A 24,543-nucleotide genomic window follows, 5' to 3' on the forward strand; every position below is an offset into this window, starting at 1 on the left:
GATTCACGAGAAAATCCCATTTCTAATAGATTTTTTTCGCCATGCTAAAAATTGATAATTATACCGTTTAACCGAGCGTATATATATATCTATGCATATGCATGTAGGTATGTGCGTCGTTGGATGTGTGTGTAAATGTGCTGATAAAAACAGGGAGGAGGAGGAGGGAATCTGGCATATATATTTTGGGGGCTTGCAAGAGGGTGGGAGGTGAGGAAAAAGAAAGGAAGAAAAAAGGTATAGAGTAGCGCGTAAGACGTGTATGGCGTAATAACCATAGAGGGTGGAAAATAAAGAGAGGGGTGGGTGAGAAGGATAGGAGGGGGGGGGGGGAGTATAGTCTTTGAAAGCCGGTTGTGTGGTTCTGCCTCGCGTTATATTCAATAAAAGCCAAATGTACCGCAAGAGACCCGGCCACCTCCTCATCCGTCCCAAGACCATTTCTCTTTACGCGCTCCTTGCCCTCTTCGCGGAATGTGTCCCAGGCACAAAAAATATAATAACTCAGCGATAAATGCCCCTGAAGAATATTCCTGCAATGGTCTCAACAGCTATACGCGTGCGCAATTAATATACCCTAGCGTATCAAAAGGAATTTCTTCATAAATGAACATATGGCGGTATGCTATTCGACTCGGATGACATTGTAACGAGCGGATAACGACAATAATGATAATAATTATATACATATACGTATGTAGGGGGTAGGGAAACTTGTTTGAAAGAGAGAGAGAGAGAGAGTTCTCGCGTGTGCGCGCGTCATTCATCCGTTTAATGTATTTGTACATGGTAGAATCGTATATATATATATATTATATATATATATATATTGGAGGAGGAGGTGAGGAATGAGGTGGGTCGGGGAGGGGTAGGGCTGTTATTGGGCTACGGGCACTTAATATGCAAATGCAGTGGAGCGAGGCGGCCATCGCATCGCATCGGACTGGGCCCCGGCTCCAGGCGCCAGTCAATACTTTAATTTACATTTAAAATTGCTCAAGGGTTGACAGCCACCTTCCTGCTGCTGCTGCTACTGCTCGCGCGAGCTTACAAGCTTTTCTTCCGCCTTCTCCTCCTCCTCCTCCTCCTCCTCCCTCTGTCCGACATTAATTTTTCTCTTCCCCCCCCCCCCCCCCATCCTATGCACCAGCCTTCACCTTAATTCCAAATCTTTCCCATGAACGGAAAGCCTGAAAATTGTATAGCTCATCCTTTTGAGAGAATCGAGCATAATATGTATAGAGCGCGAGGCGATGATGCTGCAAAGAGGGTTGATATAATTGTCGATTATGAATTTTGATTGGAAGAGAGAGAGAGAGAGAGAGAGCGGAAGTTTGGAGGTTCGCGCTTGCCATGCAGTGGATTTTATTGGGTTGCTGCAGTGGAAGAGGCAATGCCACTAGCTACGCCAGCCAGCTGCTGTTTAATACAAACAGAAGGGCGTTCGAGAGCTTTGCCAGTCGTGCTTTTTGTGCGCTCTGGAGGATTTGCTTTCGTCACGCGTTACAACCCCCGGCCAAATCGCCCCAAGCCGCCGTGTATAAACGTATCTACTCTTGTGCTTCCTTTTTTTTTTGCTTTTTTTTGCTTCCCCTCCCTATATAAAATACACGTAGAAAAGAAAGAAGAGGAAGCGAGCGAGGAAAGCTCTCTTTAGCTCCTTCTCGTTTTTCGAGAAACAGCGAATCAACGCGCCGTATAATTATTGTCATTAGTGGAATTCTCGTTGGATTTGGAAAGTTCTCGCTTTACTGCACGGTGTCTCGCTGTGTTGGTGCGCGCGTATCCCTGTGCATGACCTCCCTGCAGAGAGTCTCGGTCCTCTCTCTCTCTCTCTCTCCTCGCGTCCCGGCCCTCGTGGCGAATTAGGCATCGGGTAACCGATTGTAAATACCGGAGAGCCGAGATGTGGAAAAGGGGAATTGAAGTTTGCAGAGCTTGTAAGAGGACGCGCCGGTAAATATCTTCCGAGACGAGCATCGTGCGCGACTAAAGCCCCCTTCTCCCCCTCCTACCCTCCTTACTCTCAAAATACCGATCTCTCCATCGTGTCCTCCGCTGCACACACACAGCTCAGCTCTCCCCAACTGCTCTCTAGGATACATTCGTCTCTCGATCAATACTCCACAACCTATATATATATACCTACGCGCCTCTCCCCCTCTTACATATCATATATATATATATATACACACACACACATACGCAGAGAGAGAGAGAGAGAGAGAGAGATATTTAAACACAGCGTCATCCTGTATCTCGATACGGGCGCGAGTGGTTGAAAAAAAAGTTGTAAATGCACGCGAGGCGGAGAGCTCGACTGCGCGCGCGGAGGTACCGATCGCGAGGCGTTCGTCAAGGCTGCGGTCCACCGCCACGGCCGTTTCCTCAGCCGCGACTCCTCGTAGCGAATCATTCGAGCAACGTGTCGTCGTCCAATGTTTCTGTCAACAACCCATTTCTTTATTCTGCGATTAATATACACGAAAGGACGGGGGAGAGAGGGGGGGGGGGGGGGAATTCGTTGGCCGCTAATAAGAAAACTTGCAGGCAAAGTTTATTAATATATTCAAAGGACCGTTTGGACCAGTGATATATCTGCAAAGCTACTTGCTAAGTTTTACGGGACCTCTTTTTCTTACCTTATAAATATTCATCTTGAGCCCTTTCGCGCGGTGAAATCGTTGCGCTTGAATTTTTTAGGCTTAATCGACGCGAAATTTAGCCGACGTATATCCCCACTCTCTCCCAAGGGAATCGCTCCGGCAAACCGCAAACTTTCCTTCCGCGCACGCTATTATCGAAAGAAATTATTGACGCGATTCCAACGCCGACTGCATCCTCTATATACTATATATATATATATATATATATGTATATGGTGCTTCTGTGACTGGGGGGGGGGGGGGGGGGGGGGGGGGGGGGGGGGGAGGGGGAGGAGAAAGAAGATAGCAGGAGGAAAATTAATGAATGTCGCGAGGAATTGAAATCTCAATCGCGCGTTGCGCTCTGATTTATATATGTATATATATCGAGAGAAATTTGTGCGCGTGTGTGTTGCAGCTGATGGAGAGGAATGACTGATGGTTGGCATGCACAAAGGGGGCGAGTGTGGAGGATACCGTTGCGTTCTCGGTTGCTTCGAGAGACCGCTTCTTTTGCTAAGGCGATTATGTCAAAAAAAAGAATTAAAAATGTCAAGTTGAAAAGTGGAGCTTGCCAAGGAAGAGGGGGGGGGGAGCATATTGGTAGAAGCATAAAGGATCTTCCTTCGGGGAGCAGGGGTACTCATCCTGGTGGTTGGTGCTTGAAAAGACAAGACAGCTCGCGAAAGAGAGGAGAGGAGAGAGAGAGTTTGCTCTCGCTCCCTCGCTCCTCTTCTTTATTTTGAACCTCGTCCCTCTCTATATTTCCATCTCTTCTCCTTTCATCCCCCGCCTTCCACCACTCGTAACTTTCTTCAACCCCCTGCCGGCCCTTTTCTCCATACCTTTCCGGCTTGCTCTCTCTTCACATTACATTTATTTTACTTGATTTTTCGCTGAATTATGCCTCCAGGGCTTTGCTAGTCAGTTAGGAAAATACTTTTATAATGCTTCGAGGTCTTTTCGAGGTGCTCCAGCTCTTTTTGCTCTCTCTCTTTCTCTCTCTCTCTCTCCCCCCCCCCCCACTCTCACTCTCTCAAGACGACAGGCGGAAACTCTTCGGATAAAATAATCAAATAATTATCCCTGCTTGCCGCGAGCTTACCGAGAGTATATATGTATACAGGAGGACCATGGACACACACTCCAACGTTATATACAAGTGTACGACTATATATCCTTTCAATTACGACAATATCTAATTAATTATTATCCTGCGCGCAATATTAATGGAAAATATTCGTCGACAAACTCGCTCGTTTTGACACTTTAATCGCCCAAGAAAAATTGCTCTGCCATTAGATTCTTTTTTCTTTTGTCAACCACCCGCCCCACGTATTACTTGGAGGAGAGAGTGGGAGAGATGTAACGTTATTGGGGTGCTAATCAAGCAATTTTCTCAAACTTGAAGCTTTGGCTGGTTCGTTAATTAAGAGAGAGAGAGAGAGAGAGAGAGAGAGGAGGGGGGAGATATACGTAGGTAACAATGACGTATCGGAGATATGGAGCGTTTGAAGTTTGATGGGAAGCATGTCGGCACACATGCATATATACACATACATATATATAGGTGTCCGAGTAGGGGTGGTTAATGCGGTGACACGCACTGGGACACTCGATCCAGAAGGGAGTGGCCAGCCTAGATAATTACTTACCCTTCGACCATTAGAGGGTGGAGGGGGGAGGGCAGCACAAACCGGTTTGGCTTAATAGCGAGATGCCCCGTCAAACTATGAAATACCTATCGTTTTCCAACATAATCCCCTCTTAGCGCGCGCACGGTATTACCGAACCCCTCGAGCCACGACTCTCTCTCTCTCTCTATGCACACACACACTTAAAATCAATTATATCATAGCCCTTTTTTCTCAAATATATACACAATAATAATTCTTGGAATATATTTCTCTGCAGATTTCCCTTAAATTCGTTGAAAAATCTCCACACCGCCAGCAGAATCGAAAATAATTGAAACGAGTCGTTCCAATGGGACTCGCGCGACCGACCATTCCCATAAAATTCCACGAAAAACCAAATGCTGTAAATTCCTAAAAACCAATTGCATTATTCTCCCTCCTCTCTGGATTAAACGATCCTGCATGCGTTAGGGATGCTTAATTGCAGTGATCAATATATATATATATATATATATATATACATAGGCAATTTATTCGTTGAAAATATTCAACCAATCTACCTCCCCCCCCCCCCCCTTCCCTTCCCCTTACTACTATAGAGACTGACCTCTATTGCATATGTATAATACACGCGTTAAATGAGGATCAAGCATATATATACGCATATAGATGCATGCAGAAGAGGCATGGCAGAGAGGTAGGTTAAGAAAGCCTAGAGAGAGTACACACACACATATATATATATATATATATAGAAGCTATAGGGCGAGTAAAGTTGAAGAGTATAAAGTTGAGGTATGGGAGGTGCGCCGTGGCACTTGCTTCCCCATTCTCGTTAGCCGTATGAAATGGAAACGGCCATAAATCCTTGTAACCCAACTACGTGTCAGCTGCCCTATACCTATATATATATATATATACACGTCGACGTATGTACCACACACTCGTCCATTAATTGGCGCTATACACACTTTTACATCGCGTAGTCGAGAATTACAAAAGTCTCTCTCTCTCTCTGGTCGAAGAGAATAGAGCGAGAAACGCGCGCAACGCGATAGAAAAACATCTCCAATTGTCCAAGACTCTAGGCACGCGCGCCATCGAAACCCTCGAACATCCACTAAATTCCATATGATTCTTGAGATTGAGAACCTACCTGCGCACATTTCGTGCAGGTCAAACGACCATTTTGAAATGTAAACACGCAATTAAGTGGATGTCTTTAAAAATATCCTCGGTAAGTTTAGTGTTAAAGCCTCTTGCACCAGAGAGATTGTCAGATTCTTGTGGTGAAAATATTGTGTTCATTATAGAGATGATTTAATTAAAAAAGCTTGAAAATGCTCTACTCTGCTCGTAATTTGTAATTAATCGAAAGAGTATAGGTATATATTTGAGTAAAAGTGTAATTTCTTCAGGCATACTATATATGCATGGCATGTATGGTTGATTGGAGGAGGAAGCTAGGCTAGAGAGCGATTTTCCGTTTGGTCGATCGGATTTCAGCGCGAGGTAAAATGGCGAAGGATCAGGTCCTGGGCAGGAGTAATGTGTAAGACTAGAAGAGAGCGAGAGAGAGAGAGAGAGAGAGAGAGAGAGAGAGAGAGGGGAGGGAGCAGAGGAAAGGAAGGGAAGAAACTGGTTGTGCCGTGCAGTGCGTCTCCCTCGGACGTACCCCGGTCGTATATAGCAAGGGCAATAGTTGCCAGCTACCAGTGGTCATTTGTAACTCGATGCTACTAGTCTCAGTTTATTGCCGCCATAAAGATCTCAGCTTCCACCCTGCGCGTATCGTCTTTTCTCCTGATTTTTTCCTCTTTCTCTCTCTCTCTCTCTCTCTTCTTTTCTTTCCTTTTTTTCCCTCCCCGCGCGTTTTCTCACCTCCATACCGGCAAGACGCGACGCGCCAGCAAAAATCTCTGACCATTTCCCTATCTATATATTTATCGCTCATCAAACGCCAGCTGAATCATTTAAAAGAAAAGAATCTTCGTTATCCGAATAACACTCGTTCGACCGAATGATTAGATTGTGCTTTATCGCTATTTTTTCCATAATAATCTCATCGACATTTCGTTGGATCGTGAAATCTTACAGTTGACGCGTTTCTCTCGTATTTTGCATATAATGGATAATAATATATATATATATATATATATGTGTGTGTGTGTGTTTCTCCGAAGCACGCTATAAATAATCCTCGTGCAATGTGTCTCGCGGGAGGAGAAGATAAAGAAGGAGAAAGAGAGAGAAACTATAGGCTGAAAGAAGGAACATTTGCTTGAAATTAAAATTTCTCTAATAAAAAGAAATCGGCGTTGAATTAACAATTTGCAGGACGTGCAGTAGCTGGCGTGTCGTAATTGAAAGAGTGTCCCGAGGGATTTGTACAATGGCCGCGCGCGATGGCTGCAGTATATACTGCACTGTGTGTGTTCTATGGTTTGATAAAAAACAATATATATAGATGGAGCTAGTATAGAGAGAGAGAGAGAGAGAGAGAGAGGGAAAAGTTGTAAAAAGATTGATGATCCGCGAGAGGAAAGGTGAAGAGAGATTCGAGTCAAACTACTGGCAGTGTTTTTCATAAATGGTCTTGCCCGACCCCTTTATATATATCTACTTCCAAGTGGAAAAACTATTTTGCCCTTTAAAGAGAGAAGATTCTTACGTGAAATTCGAGCCCTACCCTGCGACTTTTCCCAATGCACTTTATTTGTCCAGTTTTCCAGACGGATTCCCCGGAAACTTTTACCTTTTCTCGCATTTCTCGCTTTTCCCCTGACAAGAGAGAGAAACCTCTCCCCCTCTCAACTATCTCTATACTTAAATCTTATTTATTTCCTCTCGCCGCGATCCAAAACATTCAATTAATTAAGTTAAGACCTTTTGTTACGGTATATCCTGTATAGCTACTGTATACGGTTGAAAATTTGTCACCAACACATGTAGGTATACCTATATATGCATGCGCGGTATAAATCTATATATAGGAAAAATGAGAGGAGAGATTTTTCGACATTGCTGCGTTGCGTTCTCTCACCTCGACGAAAAGTCTCGCAAATATATCGGCGCATGCAGAGACTCGACACCTACGCGCGCGATCCGCGTATACCTTGCGGGATAAATGGCTATATAGCTGTCTAATTTGCATGAATTTTTGTCCGATCCGTCTTTCCCCTCGCGCCGTCTAATAAATCTCGCTCATTTCGGACAATTGAATTCCTGACGGAAATTTTAATTAGTCCGTCATCGACAGAGCCAGCTGACACGTGCCGAGTGAGAGCGAGCGAGCGAGCGAGAGAGACATAAAATTCTAATAATTAATGAATGGAGGGAAAGTTTTAGTATTCTATTAAAACGGTATTATATATATATATATAGAGAGAGAGAGAGAGAGCGGGCCTTAATAGATTTTTTACTGCTCAAATGAAATCCGTTTAACAAGTTTTCTCATATCGTTTTACGCGCATTTCAGTATACATTAATTAGTTTACGTACATGTTTTTTGATAATGCTCTATAGCAGATTAATTTGATCAGTAGGAGAATAACCGGAGCGAAAACCTGATGAACGATATTAAATTCCTAAATTCCTTCCAAAGCAAAGCTGCAGCGAGAGAAACTTTTGGCCTCATTGCTGTAATCGCTCGTCCCTTCGCATCTCTCTCTCTCTCTCTCTCTCTCTTTACAACTATAAAGAGCTGGCTGGCATATCGAGTTGCAACGATAAATATCACAAAGCAAAAATCTTTATATATCTATATGTGTATATATATATAGGATTGTTGAGATTTTTTTCTTTTTTTCTTTTTTCTTTCAAGAGAGCAGCAGAGAGAATTGATGGAGAAACTTTTGACCTGTGAAAGTTTGGCTGGTGGATGCGGGGGGTTAGGTTAGGAATGATCACGTGGGTATAGGTAAGAGATAGGTTTGAAGAAGCGTGCTGGGGGGAGGGACCCATTCCCCCCTGGCATAGGGACATAAGTATGCATGAGACTGTGGCTTCTCTCCGGGCTCTGCTGAAATATTAATCAGAAGCGTTCCGACGCCGACGCCGACGTCGGCTTCGGCGTCGGCGTCGGCGTCGGCGTCGGCGTCTTGCGAAAACTGTTTACCGCGCGCCAGTCTTAAAGCTGCGTCTCGTAGTTGCTTTGATAAATAATGCGTCTCGCATTTTGCGCGGGAAAACTTTTCGATTGAGCGCGTCTGCGCGATGCAAATTGAGACATGCGAAACTTGGCTTGAAAGAATGAGAGAGGGCAGGGACGGGAGGGGAGGGGGGGGGGGGGAACTAAACTTTTCAATTAATTCCAAAGAGCCCCAGAGACCGCTTGTCTGTACATATACTACTGTACACATAGTTTATTTCATTAAACGCGCGTGGGGATGACTCTGGTGCCAATTCGATGCGCAAATTATTCTTATTATATACAAGTATATATATAGTGTGGGGGGGGGGGGGGGGGAGGGGGGATTTCGCGAGAGAAGAAAATTCTTTTACGATATTTTTGCAGAGAGTTTGTCAGATTTAATGCTCGAGCGAATGTTGGATAGACGGTCCGATTCCGAGAAGAAAACTCTTGTAAAATTGTTTAATGTTGTCAGTATTTTCCGAGTTGCGTAACGACCAAATGTTTGGACCAAGAGTCTGCATAAATTTCTACGCAGTTTCCTCAATTTTAATAATATTGCAAAGATTTATAAGAGTTTTTTTCTACAGACGATAATAATGGTGAAAAATGTCTAATAACTTTATCTCATATTGCTAATATTTTTCAGGTTACGTTAAAATTTGTCCGCAGGCGTAATTTCGTTGGGTCGTAAATCCAAGGAAATTATTGCCTAATTCCTTTATGTATATTATGAACAATAACGAGGAATTATTTTTTATGGATATATATGCATGGTAAGAGGCAATACAAAAACTAATGAATTTTTTCCTTCCCTCCCCTATTATTGATATATATATATATATATATATATCTCCATGCACCCCGAGTCTCTCTCAAGGGTGCATTTAAAACACCTGTGCGATTTTATGCAACTCTCTCTCCTATCGAAGATCGTTGAACATTTTTTAAATAGAATCCTCTCTTTTTATACATGTACTGCTTATTTCAAGAGCTTTCCAAAGACTATAAAAATTTATCCTTTTATCCACAGTGGTTCGCTATAGATATTTGGATTTGAAACGGCGAATATATGAGACACTGACTCTTTATATATTTTTGTTCAACACACACGCGCGTACACCTTGTTAAAAAAAGAAAAAGATTCACACCTATCCATGCCCTTAAAGCAAGATATTTCGTGCCGGGGGCAGAATAAAATGCAGGGACAGCCTGTACATGTATAATAAACAATCGATCGGAATGCGATATTCCACGTTGTAGGAATAATGAAAGGAACGTCGTGGATTGTTATCGCCGGATGAAAATGATCGAGTGGAATCTTGTTACCAATGAGGAGGAAGGAAATGGAGGAGGGGAGCTAAAGAAAGAAAGCGAGAAAGTATAAGAGGAGCGAGTCGAGTCGCGTCGCGTCGCGTCGGTATCTCGATCTCGCAACAACAGCCAGGGAGGGAGAGAAGATTTTTAATCCTTTGCTTTTCTCGTCTCGTTAAACGTTGTTGTTAAGCGACCGAAGCTTTTATTGCTGTAGGAGGGGGAGGAGGATCGCGTCGTCATCGTGGCGTCTGTCGTAAAAGATGGACGCCCCGTGAGAAACGGGTAATGGGAATAAGAGAGGCTGCGCCGCAAGGATAAGAAAAGAAAAGAAACGTGCAAGGGTCTCCTTCTGCAGGGCGAGAGAGAGAGAGAGAGAGAGAGGGAGAGAGAGAGAGATTGATGGTGCCGTTGCTCGAAATAAAACAGGAAACAAGAGGCTCGAGATTTAAGAGATTCCTAATTGCGAGTCTCACTTTCCACGCTCTTTGAGAAAAAAGACAAAAAAATGTATAAACTTTCTCGTCTCGTTCCAACTCGTGCACTATATACTATATACATGCATGTATATATAGATCCAGCACGTGTATAGACGAGGTCTCCAGGAGTAGAGAATGAGAGAGAGAGTGACTCCATCGAAATCTGCATAACAAAACGCGCAATTAATAAAGTTCCGCTGGGTGGATGCAGGATGAGGGAAGGAAGGAAGGAAGGAGGAAGCGACAAAAGAGCATTTGGTCCTTTCAGGCTGGAAGATTGAGCCGCGAGCGAGCGAGAGGTCGACCGGATCGCCCGCCGCCGCCGCCGCCGCCGTCCCGCGGCCTCAACGACTACCAACCAAGCAGGACTAGAGCTCTAGCTGCGAATATATAACTCGACTCGGCTTTTCTAAGGAATCCGCGCGCGAGAAACTTTACAATATTTCGACCGTTTCACTCGGCAACTCTCTTTCCTTATTTTCTCCGCGCGATATCTATATAATTTCTCTGGCTCTTTAGTGCAATAATTATCAGCGCCCACGTGACTCACTTCCCCTCCTTTTTCTCCCACTCTGGGGGATTTTGGTTGATCGAACAGTGCCGGAGAATCGACAGAAGGATTTCCTTGGATAGAGATACGAGTGTGTGCGTGTGCGTTTGTATATATACAGTGGGGACGAGGAAGGGTGCGGAGAATCCTTGGGCCGATGAGGGAGTACAATGGACCCTGAGGAAAGTTGTGCTCGCGCTGCTGCTGGTCGCTCCTCGTGTCACTGTGCGATGTTAATGAAGAGCGACAGTGACACCCTCGCCATCGCTAATTTACCGCCAACTGCTCGGTATTGTTCCCATACCAACGCGATACCATCCCTTGCCAAACCATCTTTTGCTTCTTCCATATATCGATAAGAAACCTTCAACGACTCTTTCTATACTAAATTCGACAAATTTTAACAATTTTATCAATGCAGTGTGTTTTTTCTTTCTTCCAATTATCTCTCTGGACTAATATTTGTATAGTCCAGCAAGAGATACCGGGAGGGGGGATAATTTTCAAACCAATACATTGTACGTGTGTGTGTGTATATATATATATATATATAGAGAGAGAGAGAGAGAGAGAGAGAGAGAGAAAATGAGAATTCTTTTGGTCGCTCGGTTCATTGTGCTTTGGTTATGCTCGGTTTCGCGCCAATATTCACACAACTACTTTTATATACTATATATATATATATATATATATATATAGGAGACTTTTTCCAGCAGCACTGAATTCATTGGGGAAATCAATACACGATTGGCATAGGCTCTCTAGACTGTCTGCCTCTGTCATTTCCTCGCCTCTAAACTGCGGAAGCTGTTTCCCAAGATTTCATCTTCTTCCAAGACTCCCCTCCTCTCTCGTATACTATAGGTATACCTATATAGTACGACTCCCCTCGTTGCATTATTTTTATAACACGTGTATTGCGCAGTTGGCTCTTATCAAACATTTCTGATACACGCGCGTAGATAGGATACATGTATATACAACAACGAGATTATTCTTACTAATTGAATTTGTTCATCCTTTTGACGCGAGCGAGCCAGCGAGCTAGGCCCTGTGGAAAAATGCTATTTACCTGAAATTCAATTATTATATCAAGCTGGACCTGCAAAATTGATTTCACACTGATGCGTATATATATATATATATATATATATATACACTTATAGTCGAGGACTCTGATCGATTCTCCCCTTATTCAAGAGGCTAAAATTCAATTAATCAGTGGTCTCTTATTCCTAATGAAATCTTTGCTGAAGCTGACACCGCAGAAACATAATTAAAGGAGGATTATTTTTGCGCTACACTCGATTCCTTGCACGATTGCATTAAATCTCTCATGTCTGTTCTCTCTCTCTCTCTCTCTCTCTCTCTCTCTCTCTCTCTCTCTCTCTCTCTCTTCACCTTTCATCCAATTTCCTCGGCCAATTTTAGCTCGAAAAGGGGAACAAGTACAGCTTTGATATAAGCGAAAAGAAGAGAGGATATAGAGCTATTAAAGTGCAGACTTCCGGAGCTCTTACATACGGACGCAACGCGCGCGCTGCGTTGCACCCCGCTCGCCAGCTCTTCGATCAGCCAATAAGAATTCTTCCAGTTGAAAAAGAATCAATTGCATCTATATATAATTTTAGTTGTGAAAAAACAGTTGGATAATTTACGACCAAAATCCATGCTCCCGATAGTTTCTGTCATTATCAGTGTACGCTATATGTGTGTAGAGAGAGAGAGAGAGAGAGAGAGAGAGAGAGAGATTAGAATTTTTGAACGTCAACGTGTGCGAGAGAAGCGCGCGAGACACGGACCATGTTTACGAAATCTTTAACGATACTGGGCTGTTTTGTGCTGGTGAGGCAAAGAGTCTCTTCGCGTAAGTCTATATATACGCACACAGACGCACGCATATAGAAAAAGCTAGATAAATGACGTAGCGATAAGTGCATATCGAGTGGATGACTCGGCGGAGATCGAGATGTAGTGTCGGAGTAGTGCTCGAGGCGCGCGGATGTGGCCTGTAGGAAAAAATTGTTGCGCAATTCTCTTTGTAGTACACGTACACGAGTGGAGGTTCCAAGTAAAAATTGTCGTGTGCGCGCGCGAGCAGTATGGATCAGGTGGTATTGAGTTTGATAGCGGTGGTCCTGGGCCTTTTATCGTTTCGCTATTACAGCGAGTACAAGAGGCGGCAGAGAGTATTCGACGATGCGAAAATTCCATACAGGAAGCCATGGCCAATATTTGGCAACATGCTGGCAATCGTGTTTCGTCGAGTGTCCATGCCGGAGATGATCCAACGGATCTACGACAGCAGCGCCGAGGCCAGATACGTTGGATTCTTTGATTTCGATAGCCCAGTCTTGATGATCAAGGATCCAGAATTGATCAAGAGCATAGCCATAAAGAACTTTGACTCTTTCGCGAACCATCGTGGATTCGTGGATCCGCGGCAAGAGCCACTGTTCGGCAGGAATCTCTTCTCCCTGAAGGACGACGAGTGGAAAGGCATGAGGAACATGCTGAGCCCCGCCTTCACCTCCAGCAAGATCAAATCCATGTACAAGCTGATGCTGGAGTGCGCTGACAATTTCGCCAAGGTCGTAGCGAAGGACGCCGAAGAGAGGCCTGGGGAGGACGGCTCGATGGACTTTTGGGAGCTATTCAGCAGGTACACCACCGACGTCATCGCATCGACTGCCTTCGGCATCTCCATCGACTCGATCGCCGAGCCCGACAACGATTTCTACAAAATGGGCAAACAAGTGACGTTCACCGATGCCAGCAGAGCCGGTAAGATCTTCGTCATTAGAAACTTCCCATTGCTCAGCAAGCTGTTGAAGGTGAGGCTGATCGGGGACGAGGTTAAGACCTTCTTCGACGACGTTGTGAGGCAGACCATCGAGGGGAGGGAGAAGCGGGGAATAGTCAGGCCGGACATGATACAGTTGATGATGGAGTACAACAGGAAGAATGCTGCGAGTAGGCTGAGCAACGACGATATGACGTCACAGGCGTTCGTCTTCTTCTTGGGTGGCTTCGACTCGACGGCCACCACCATGGCCTTCATGGCCCTCGAGCTTGCGGTCAGGCAGGACGTTCAGAGCAAATTGAGAGGGGAGATCGACGAGGTCCTGGGGAGGACCGGTGGCAAGCCACCCACCTACGAGGACATCAACAACATGAAGTACCTCGATGCTGTCCTCAACGAGATCCTCAGGTATTATCCACTGGCCACCATGCAGGACAGGGTTTGTTCCAAGAGCTTCCAACTGCCGCCTCCTCTGCCCGGTGCCGAAGCATTCGAGGTGAAGGAAGGTAGCAATCTCTGGTTCCCGGTATACGCCCTTCACAGGGACCCCGGATACTTCGAGGATCCCGACAAATTCGAGCCTGAGAGGTGGCTCGACAAGAGGAACCTCAACAATCCTGCCTTCATACCTTTCGGCATCGGTCCCAGAGCTTGCATCGGTAACAGATTCGCCATTCTCGAGTCCAAGGTCGTCTTCTTTCACATCCTTGCCCTCTGCATCCTCGAGCCCTCCAACGGCACCACTGTACCCATCACCTTCGACAAGAGGAAAGTGCTCATGTCCCCCTTGGGTGGCTTCAAGGTCAACGTACGGCCCAGAAACACCGCCGCGCGCCTCTGATCGACACACGGATCGCAATTTAATCGACATCACCTTCGGACAATCCACTGCAGTGATTCTTAACACTGCGTACATATTTATATGTATAATAAAGCAACTCTAGCTGTCATACCTTTTTCTTCGATACCATTTAATCGGAATACACATGTACGCGCGCGCGCGCGCGTGTATATATAGAGAGGACAAATAAAACAATTGCAAATTATTCGACGCGATACTTGATTCGACCCTCGTGGGATCAAAGTAATCGTGTACGTAAAAGCGAAAGAATATTAAGGTCAATTGAAAAGTCAGCGAGCTTTGGATAAATTTCAGCTCTGCTGGAAATTTTACTCGAGGTTACCGTAGTCGAGAGGTACCTATACATATATCTTGTGTCGTGCAACAGTGACGATTGACAAAATGCCTCTCAAGCGCGCGGCGCCAAAGTACTACGACGCGCGTACGATATGATATAACAAAAAATCATTATGTTGGATAAGGTGGGGGGATGGAAAGAGTAGGAGCAGTCCGAAAGAGACGTACACGCGGGAGCGTCGGTCGAGTCGGCTTGGTTGGAGTTGTTGGTTGGTGCATCAGTCGGCCTTAAAACCGCAGCTAGACAACGTCGCGATACGCGCGCGCTCCCGCGTCTCTCTCTCTCTCTCTCTCTCTCCGCTCCCCCTACCTACCACTTCCATACGTCAAGGTTAATAAAGACAAACACGCGCAGAGACTGCTCGATTATTCATGAGTTGGCCGTTCCACCTCGCTCAGCAATATCACGGCGCAGTTTCATCGCAGCTCGTGTACCCCGATGGCAGAGTTATCCCGAAGAGCGCACGATACGAATTAAAGGATCGACGCAAAATAAGCGAAAAGTATAGAGAGAATTTTAGAGAGAGGAGGAGGAGGAGGAGGAGGAGGAGGAAAGAGCGTATACGTACATATAAGTAAATAAAGACGTTGGGACCACGAGAGAGATGATATTGTCAATGGCAATAGCAGTGGCAGTGGTGGCACTGGCCATCTATTATTACGGTTATCGGAACATGAACGTTTTCGAAAAAGCTGGAATACCATTCGAGAAACCTTGGCCCTTTTTCGGTAACATGGGATCGGCCATACTACAGGTGGAAGCCTTGCCGTACACGGTGCAGAGAATCTACAATCTGTCGAAGGAAGCAAAGTACGTTGGTTTCTACGACTTTACGATGCCAGTGGCACTGATCAAGGATCCAGAATTGATGAAGAGCGTGGCAGTGAAGAATTTCGACCATTTCACCGATCACAGGCAGTTCGTCGACGAGAGCGTGGATCCCCTCTTCGGGAAAAACTTGTTCGCCCTTCAAGGCGAGGTATGGAAGGACATGAGGAACCTCCTGACGCCAGCCTTCACCTCGAGCAAGATGAAGTCCATGTACCTGCTGATGAACAAGTGCGCCAACGATTTCGCCGTGTGCCTGACGAAGGACGCCGAGGAGGCGAGCGGGGAGAGCGTCATCGACTCGAAGGCGGCCTTCGCCAAGTACACGAATGACGTAATAGCCAGCTGCGCCTTCGGCATCGGCGTCGACACCATGAAGGATCCGGAGAACGATTTTTACACCATGGGAAGGGACGTTACCAACATATCCGGCCTCCGAACCCTCAAGTTCTTCCTGGCCAGGAGCGCGCCCTGGCTCGTCAAGCTCCTCGACATCAAGCTCATCAGCGAGAGACCCGCCAACTTCTTCAAGAACATTATATCGAACACGATCCGCGCGAGGGAGGAGGAGGGGATCACGAGGCCAGACATGATCCAGCTGATGATCGACTCGAGGCTCAAGGGGAAGGAGCTGAGCATCGACGAGATGACCTCCCAGGCCTTCATATTCTTCTTCGGGGGCTTCGACACGACCTCCACGCTCATGTCCTTCGCGTCCTTCGTCCTGGCGACTCACGAGGACGCCCAGGCCAGGCTCCAGGCGGAGGTCGACGAGGTCCTCGAGGGTTCCAACGGTAAACCGAGTTACGACGACATCAACGGTATGGAATATCTCAACGCCGTGATCGAGGAGACCCTGAGGCTCTACCCCGTTGCCGCCTTCACCGACAGATACTGCGTGAAGAGCTTCCAACTGCCCCCGGCCCTGCCCGGTGGCAAACCCTTCAACATCGAGAAAGGTGGATCCATCTGGTTCTCCTCCTTCTCCGTGCACAGGGACCCGCGATACTTTACCGATCCGGACACCTTCGACCCCGACAGGTTCATAGGTGACAGGAGGAAGGAGATAGACATGTCGACCTACTTCCCTTTCGGCCTAGGGCCCAGAATGTGCATCGGCAACAGATTCGCCCTCCTCGAGACCAAAGTCCTCCTCTTCAACCTCATGGCTCGCTGCAGCTTTCGACCTACCTCCAAAACCAGGATCCCTCTCACTTTTGCCAAGGACAACTTCAACATGGCTGCGGAGGGAGGTTTCTGGCTCAAGATCGAGCCTAGAAAATTTGCTTATTTCAAACTCGACGAATAATCTCGCGCGACCACGCATCAACATTTCCTACGCGTGCGCCGCTTCCTCCCTGTTCCTCGCGCGAGTCGTCGTGCACCGCCACGCACGCACATGGCGCTCTGCAGATTTTTTTTTATTCCCTGCGTGTGTATATGCATATATATATATATATATATATATGTTAAAAGGCGGACACGCGCGCGCGTCGGCTGCCCCGCTATACATGTGTCGTTGCTGCATGCGCGCAGTGGTTCGGAGGATCAGCCAATCTGTCAAATTCTCTCTCTCTCTCTCTCTCTCTCTCTCTACTGTGTACAGAGAAAAAAAGAGAGAAAAAAAACCAAAGTCCGATAGATACGTACGTTTGTACAGAAAGGAAATCGGTAAATATCGAAGGATGGAAAATGCCGAAAATTTCTCAGCAGCCCGCCATCCCCCCGCTCCAAAATCAACTTTCATTCGGCAAATGAAAGCAAAACATTGAATCCGCGTCATTCGAATTATCTCTCGCTCTGCTCTATCTCATGAAATATAATTTTTATATTATCACCTCAAACTCTGTCAATATTAATTTCCAGTAAATTGGCGAATAGATTAATACAAGTTGCAATATAAACGCGCGGGGATACCGCGCGCGCCGCACTCTTCACTATCGCGTTCCGGCCTCGATATAAAAATGTGATAAATTCTATATCAACGATAAAATCCATCCACGATAATTTCAAACAACACAGGGGCGCTCTATCCTCTCTACATATCTATATATTTACCTACATGGATTATCTTCCGTCTCTCGTTATAAGATAAATGCTAGCTCATTGTAGAGAAGGTTGTACACATTCAATTGCTTTTGTATGGTGACTTGGTCCAAATAAATAAATTCTTACATTAATTACACACAAGCTCGCTCCAATCCCATTCCAAATTGTAATCTCGAAAAACCCTTTGAAAATTTATGAAAACCATTGAAAACGTCAAGCAGTTAAAAAAAAAATGTAGAAAGCAAAGATAAGAACCGAGATTGAGCAATTGATCGTTCCTCACTATAATTAATACGTGAAATAATAAGATTAAGATATTAGGAAATTAGTGAATATATATAATAAATACAAGGGTGATTGAGATGGTGACAATGATTTTTACTGGAATTTAAATTCGATCACTATATACTGTATACGATGGCCGTGTTCCATTATTGACTGTGAGTACTGAAAATCTATAGTTTATGTCACGCAAACTATAGATTACTAGTACTCACAGTCAATAACGGAACACGGCCGATGTGTCGAAAGAATACAATGTGTCCTTACGTGACGCCTGTATAGCATTGCATCATCAGATTGCCCGCAGCCGTTCACGATCGCTCCAAACCGGTCTCTCGATCTCCTCCACAGTCCACGCAGACGTATATATATATATATATATATATATATAGGTACCGTGAAAGTTTCTCGTATGTCACGGCAAAGGTTAAAATTAAGCCACGCGCGTCATTTGTATATATAGTATATCTTGAGGAAACAGTTATCGAACGGATCGAGTGTGTGCCCGTTTAGTGCCGTGCCGAGCATCCAACAGTAAAGACGCCTGTGTACGTTTCAATAACACATATCAAACATTGGCCCACGTGTAAACAACAAATTGCCTTCCGAGCCATATATATAGAGCAACGAGTAAAATTGGGTAAAGGAAATTTGGAAGAGGAGAGCGCGAAGGATGGAGGAGGAATATTGGACGATTCTCTTAGCGGTGGTAGCCGCGACCTTGGCCTGCGTCTATTATTGCGCGTTATTGTTACGCGATCTAAATATTTTTGAAAAACACGGAATCCCACATATAAAAGGTGTCCCACTCATGGGAAACATGGTGCAAATTATATTGCGGAAAATATCCACTGCGGACATGATGACAAAAGTTTACAATCTCTCAGCAGAGGCCAAGTACGTTGGTTTCTTCGACTTTACCAGTCCAGTGTTGATCATTAAGGACCTAGAATTGATCAAATCCATAATGGTTAAGAATTTTGAGCATTTCCGGAATCATGGAGGTTTCGTAGATCCAGAAGTAGATCCATTGTTCGGCAAAACCTTATTTACCCTGAAAGATGAGGTTTGGAAGGATTGGAGGAACTTGTTGTCACCAGCCTTCACATCCAGTAAGATGAAGACGATGTTCAAGTTGATGAACAATTGTGCCGAGGATTTTGCGAAATTCTTGAAGGAACGAGCGGAGGAGGAGGAGGAGATGCAGGTAAAAAAGTCGAGTAAAGGCGAGGCTGCAGCAGGCCTGCTCCTGGATACGAAGGACTGCTTCAGTAGGTACACCAATGACGTCATAGCCACTTGTGCCTTCGGAATAGGCGTAGACTCTATGAGGAATCCGAAGAACGAGTTTTATCTAATGGGGAAGGACGTGACCAACTTCGAGGGCATACGAATCGTGCTAGTTTTCCTATTGAGGTTCGCGCCAAGTTTATGCAAATTACTGAAACTAAAATTTGTGGGAAAGAAAACGGCAAACTTCTTCAAGGACACCATCGTCAGGGCGATCGAGGCTCGAGAACAGGGTCGAGTGAGCAGGCCTGATATGATTCAGCTGATGGTCGACTCCAAGGCCAAAGGCAAACAGTTGACCCTCGAGGACATGGCTGCGCAAGCAATGACCTTCTTCTTCGCTGGCTTCGACACGACCTCGACCCTCATGTGCTTCGCCAGCTACGAGATCGCGGTGAATCCCGAGGTCCAGAAAAAGCTGCAGGAAGAGATCGACAAGGTACTCGAGGAGACGAATGGTGAACCGACGTACGAGAGCATCAACAATATGGAGTACCTCGGTGCTGTTCTCGACGAAGCCCTCAGGATGTATCCAGCTAATGTTTTCAACGACAGGGTCACCACTTTGCCCTTTGAGCTACCACCCGCCTTACCTGGCCTCCGACCGTACCAGGTGCAAAAAGGTCAAGTGATTTGGATACCAGTCTACGGACTCCATTACGATCCTCGTTACTTCGAGGAACCCAAGAGATTCGTGCCGGAGAGATTCCTCGGTGAGAATAAGAAGAGGATCGAACCATCGACTTACCTTCCATTCGGACTTGGACCGAGAATGTGCATCGGCAATAGATTCGCGCTCTTGGAGACCAGGGTCCTCGTGTTCCACCTTCTGGCCAAGTGCCAGTTGGAACCAAGCGAGAAAACCTCTGTCCCGATGAAATTCAGTAAAAAAGAACTTACCATACGTCCGGAAGGTGGTTTCTGGCTCACGTTGAAACCTAGGAAAAATCCTTGGACCTCCGGTACTAAAAAGAACAAAGACGTACGGTAACGAAGATCCGTTGACTCTTCCAATTAGATTTTATCTATATCAGGACAAATGTACGTGCCTGTTTCTATGCTTCGGAATATTCGATATATATATATATTAACGTGATAAAATCCTGAGAAATGTTTTAAGACATATTTTATGAAAATCCGAAAAAGCTTGTAAAACCTATACTCTAATTGTGTGCGACTGTGTTAGATATTTTTATATGAGAATTAATGGTTTATATTTCTCTATTTTATTAGAGCGTTTAGCAAAAATATGATCTCTGATTATATATTATTGTCGTGTGAATGTAAATGTCAGTAAATATATTGCTGTATGCATGGTCTTATATGAGAGATTTTCATTTATTCCTATAAACACGCGATAAAATGGCGCTCGTCATGCAATAATATATATACATATAAATATATTTCTTATCTCGTTTAGATCGATTGAAAATTTGTACACACATGATAAAAACTGATCGTTAGGAGAGAGGATTATAAAATCATGCAAGTTAATCAATACTGCAAGTCCAAAAGTGGACAAATATCTCTCTCCTTGAAAAAAAGAAAAAAGAAAAAAAGAATAGCTTTGATTCTGTAGCAAATATTAAGCGCACGTCATTTGATTAATATCTATGATGTATCATTAAATATAACGTTTGTTATCACCTGCAGCAACTATCAATATTAATTTTTAGTAAATTGCCCAACAGATTGATACAATTTGCTGTAAATGTATATAGATATCACTCTTCACTGTCGTTGGTCTATATATATATATATATATATATATATATATATATGTAATAATAAAAAATTCTTCGGAAAATAAAGAGACAATTTTAAACAATCGATTATCTATATTCTCTTTTATATCTGATTGTAAGATAACTGTGCGCTGACTCATCATAAAAGCATCATGTAGAAAGTCTCAAAAAGTATTTGACTGAAATGAGACTTGAAACGTTATCAGTAAGAAATCGCGATCAAACGATAAGACTTTTAAATCTCGAAAATTAAAAGTCTTATCGCTACAAAAATATGTGGAGAAATTAATTAATAATAATGAATCACGGTGTTGTAATTATCCACGACTATTAAGAATACGATAGAGAATAAATTAATCTTGGAATTTGTGGCAAAGAAATAAAGTGGAAAATTAAAATTATTAATGGTTATAAAGGCGGATCATATAGATCGAGTTGATAATATATGGATCAACCGAGCTATTAATTTATCTTTATTAATTATAATATTTGTATAAGAGAGAGAGAGAGAGAGAGAGAGAGAGAGGTACGTAATACAAGTAGATATGTGTGTGTTGGAAATGTGGAGGAGAATATAATTGCCAGAGTCCCCAGTGACAATGATCGTTTTCCTCTAAAAAGTGTATTTACTATAGTGCGTGCGGGGGGGGGGGGGGGGGGGCGGGCGACCTATTGCAAGGTCGAAACGAAACGATCCAATGTAGCGTCCCTATGCGTAAGCCTTGCGCCCGGTCGCTGATAAACACGCCCAAACCAATCTCTCACGCAACAGTCACGGAAGATGTGTGCGTATATATATATATATATATATATATATCTGTATAGTACGCATAATGAGGAAAGAGCAACCAAGCACGCGCCCGTTGACTGTATTGAGTTTAGTAATGAAGCTAGCGTCCAGCGGTACGGACGGATGGACGGACGTTTGAATAGCGGAACAAGTTGTGCACGATATAAACAAACATCGCGTCGAGTCGTGTGCAGTAAGGAATAAATTTTGATAGAGCGCGGAAGAAAGGTAAATCTCTGAGAGAGGGAGATGAATTCATGGGCGATTCTCTTAGCGGTGATAGCAGTGGCCTTGGCCATCTACTATTATTATATATCGCGTGGGCTAGACTTGTTCGAAAAGCATGGGATCCCACACACGAGGGCAGTTCCGTTGGTGGGCAACATGGGCATGGTTGTCTTGCAAAAAATGTCAGCTGCAGAAATCATGAGGAAACTGTATATACAATCTCTCACCGGAAGCCAAGTACGTCGGCTTCTTCGACTTTACCAATCCAGTGGTAATCATCAGGGACCTGAAATTGATAAAATCCAAAACGGTTAAGAATTTTGACCATTTCCCGAATCACAAGATTTTCGTGGACCATCAGGTGGATCCTCTATTCGGCAAAAAATTGTTTTCTCTCAAAGATGAGGTTTGAAAGGACTGGAGGAAGCTCTTGTCACCAGCCTTCACATCCAGTAAGATGAAGACGATGTTCAAGTTGATGAACAATTGTGCCGAGGATCTTGCGAAATTCTTGAAGGAACGAGCGGAGGAGGAGGAGGAGATGCAGGTAAAAAAGTCGAGTAAAGGCGAGGCTGCAGCAGGCCTGCTCCTGGATACGAAGGACTGCTTCAGTAGGTACACCAATGACGTCATAGCCACTTGTGCCTTCGGAATAGGCGTATAGACTCTATGAGGAATCCGAAGAACGAGTTTTATCTAATGGGGAAGGATGTGACCAGCTTTGACGGCATACGAACATTTAGATTCTTCCTATTGAGACTCCTGCCGAGTTTATGCAAGTTGCTCAAACTGAAATTTGTCGGCGACAAGTCGGCAAACTTCTTCAAGGACACCATCGCCCGGGCGATCGAGGCTCGAGAAGCTAAGGGTCGAGTGAGCAGGCCCGATATGATTCAGCTGATGACCGACTCGAGAGTCAAGGGCAAAGAGTTGACCCTCGAGGATGTGGCAGCGCAAGCGATGATATTCTTCATCGGGGGCTTCGACACGACCTCGACCCTCATGTGCTTCGCCAGCTACGAGATCGCGGTGAATCCCGAGGTCCAGGAGAAGCTGCGGGAAGAGATCGACAAGGTACTCGAGGAGACCAACGTTAAACCTACGTACGCGAGAGCATCAACAATATGGAGTACCTCGGTGCTGTTCTCGACGAAGCCCTCGGGATGTATCCACACAGTTGTGACTTTCAATGACAGAGTGGCCGCAACTCGTCGTTCCAACTGCCACCCGCCTTACCTGGCCTCGAGCCATACGAAATTCGGAAGGGCCAATCCATCTGGATACCGTGCTACGGACTCCATTACGATCCTCGTTACTTTCAGCAGCCGGAGAGATTCATGCCCGAAAGATTCCTCCCTGAGAATAAGAAGAGGATCGAGCCGTGCGCTTACATCCCTTTTGGCCTTGGGCCCAGAATGTGCATCGGCAATAGATTCGGACTTTTGGAGACCAGAGTCCTCATGTCCCACCTTCTGGCCAAATGTCAGCCGGAGCCATGCGAGAAAACCTCTGTCCCGATGAAATTCAGTAAAAAAGAACTTACCATACGTCCGGAAGGTGGTTTCTGGCTCGGCGTCAAGCCTAGGAAGAACCCATGGACCTCTTGCAACGATAACACCCATAATAGCGTCCATGATCATTGATTTCTATACCTATATACTGCAATTTCATTTCATTTATATGCCCTCTTTTGTAATGCTGCCTGCTTGAATAAAAATCATCTTTATACTTTTATTTATATGCTATTATTATGTATGGGGGAGTGGTGTACTGTTATACTTATTTTTGAACCATTTGAAAATTCTGACGAAAGCTCTCTTGTATATAGATTAAGAAAAAGTATACATCTGCTTAATAAGATATTCCGAGAGCGCGAGATTCTACATATGCGTTGTCTTAGCTATATATTTCGGAAAAGTAAAAGTTGATAGAAAATTCTTTTGATCAAACAATATCGTCAGTACTAGAATAATATCTCGCGTAGAAAGTATAATAGTCTTGCAAAGGAATTGATAAAGATTGAAAGAAACCTGGATTCCTATGTTGCATTATAAATGGCAATGGCTGATGAAATACTATACCTTCTTCATACATGCTTATTGGGCTTCTTTCAGTGATTTTCCACAAAAGAAAAATAATTGCGTAGATCGATAGAATTATTTTAAATGCACAATAGCGCGATCGTGTAGATTATTTATTCGCATATATTAGCTGCTTAATAACTTTATCGACTAATATACATTGATTGATATTGTTGGCAAAAAAGAGTGTTTTTGCCACGTGCGCGCGCGGTTGGACCGGAAGCTGCAACAGGAATCAATCTCAATCTCACGTTAAATTGTGCCCGCGCGTTTATTAATCCATTCGACCAAATTGCGCGATTTCGCGATGGGGAATTATTTTCCTGTATACAGAAACAATAGAGAAATGTGTAATTTGGGTTAAACAAACGAAGCCACGTGAAACAACTTGTAGATTAATCGAAATCAGCACAAAGTGTGTCGGATGGCTGCAGTGGATGAGATTGACACCGGCTCGAGCTTCGCGCCAGTGACATCGCGCGAAAAGACAT

At 44.6% G+C, this 24,543-nt stretch overlaps 2 protein-coding genes and 1 pseudogene across 2 annotated transcripts; all 3 read left to right on the top strand.

Annotated features, from left to right (window-relative positions):
• Window positions 1–12,706: 12,706 nt before the first annotated feature.
• LOC136784980 (cytochrome P450 9e2-like) lies at window positions 12,707–14,510 on the top strand. The gene has a single exon (XM_066745955.1). The coding sequence runs from the start codon at window positions 12,860–12,862 to the stop codon at window positions 14,399–14,401; it is 1,542 nt and encodes a 513-aa protein (XP_066602052.1). The 5' UTR covers window positions 12,707–12,859; the 3' UTR covers window positions 14,402–14,510.
• Window positions 14,500–20,530, top strand: LOC136784978 (cytochrome P450 9e2-like). The gene is made up of 2 exons (XM_066745954.1): window positions 14,500–16,628; window positions 19,914–20,530. The coding sequence occupies exons 1-2, from the start codon at window positions 15,364–15,366 to the stop codon at window positions 20,197–20,199; spliced, it is 1,551 nt and encodes a 516-aa protein (XP_066602051.1). The 5' UTR covers window positions 14,500–15,363; the 3' UTR covers window positions 20,200–20,530.
• Window positions 20,531–21,617: 1,087 nt separating this feature from the next.
• On the top strand, window positions 21,618–23,705 carry LOC136784981 (cytochrome P450 9e2-like; annotated as a pseudogene).
• Window positions 23,706–24,543: the final 838 nt, after the last annotated feature.

Source organism: Prorops nasuta, unplaced genomic scaffold (assembly GCF_024137725.1).
Source record: "Prorops nasuta isolate Cenicafe-Biocafe unplaced genomic scaffold, Cenicafe_Pnas_1.2 PNAS00110, whole genome shotgun sequence".
Taxonomy (NCBI): Eukaryota; Metazoa; Arthropoda; class Insecta; order Hymenoptera; family Bethylidae; genus Prorops; species Prorops nasuta.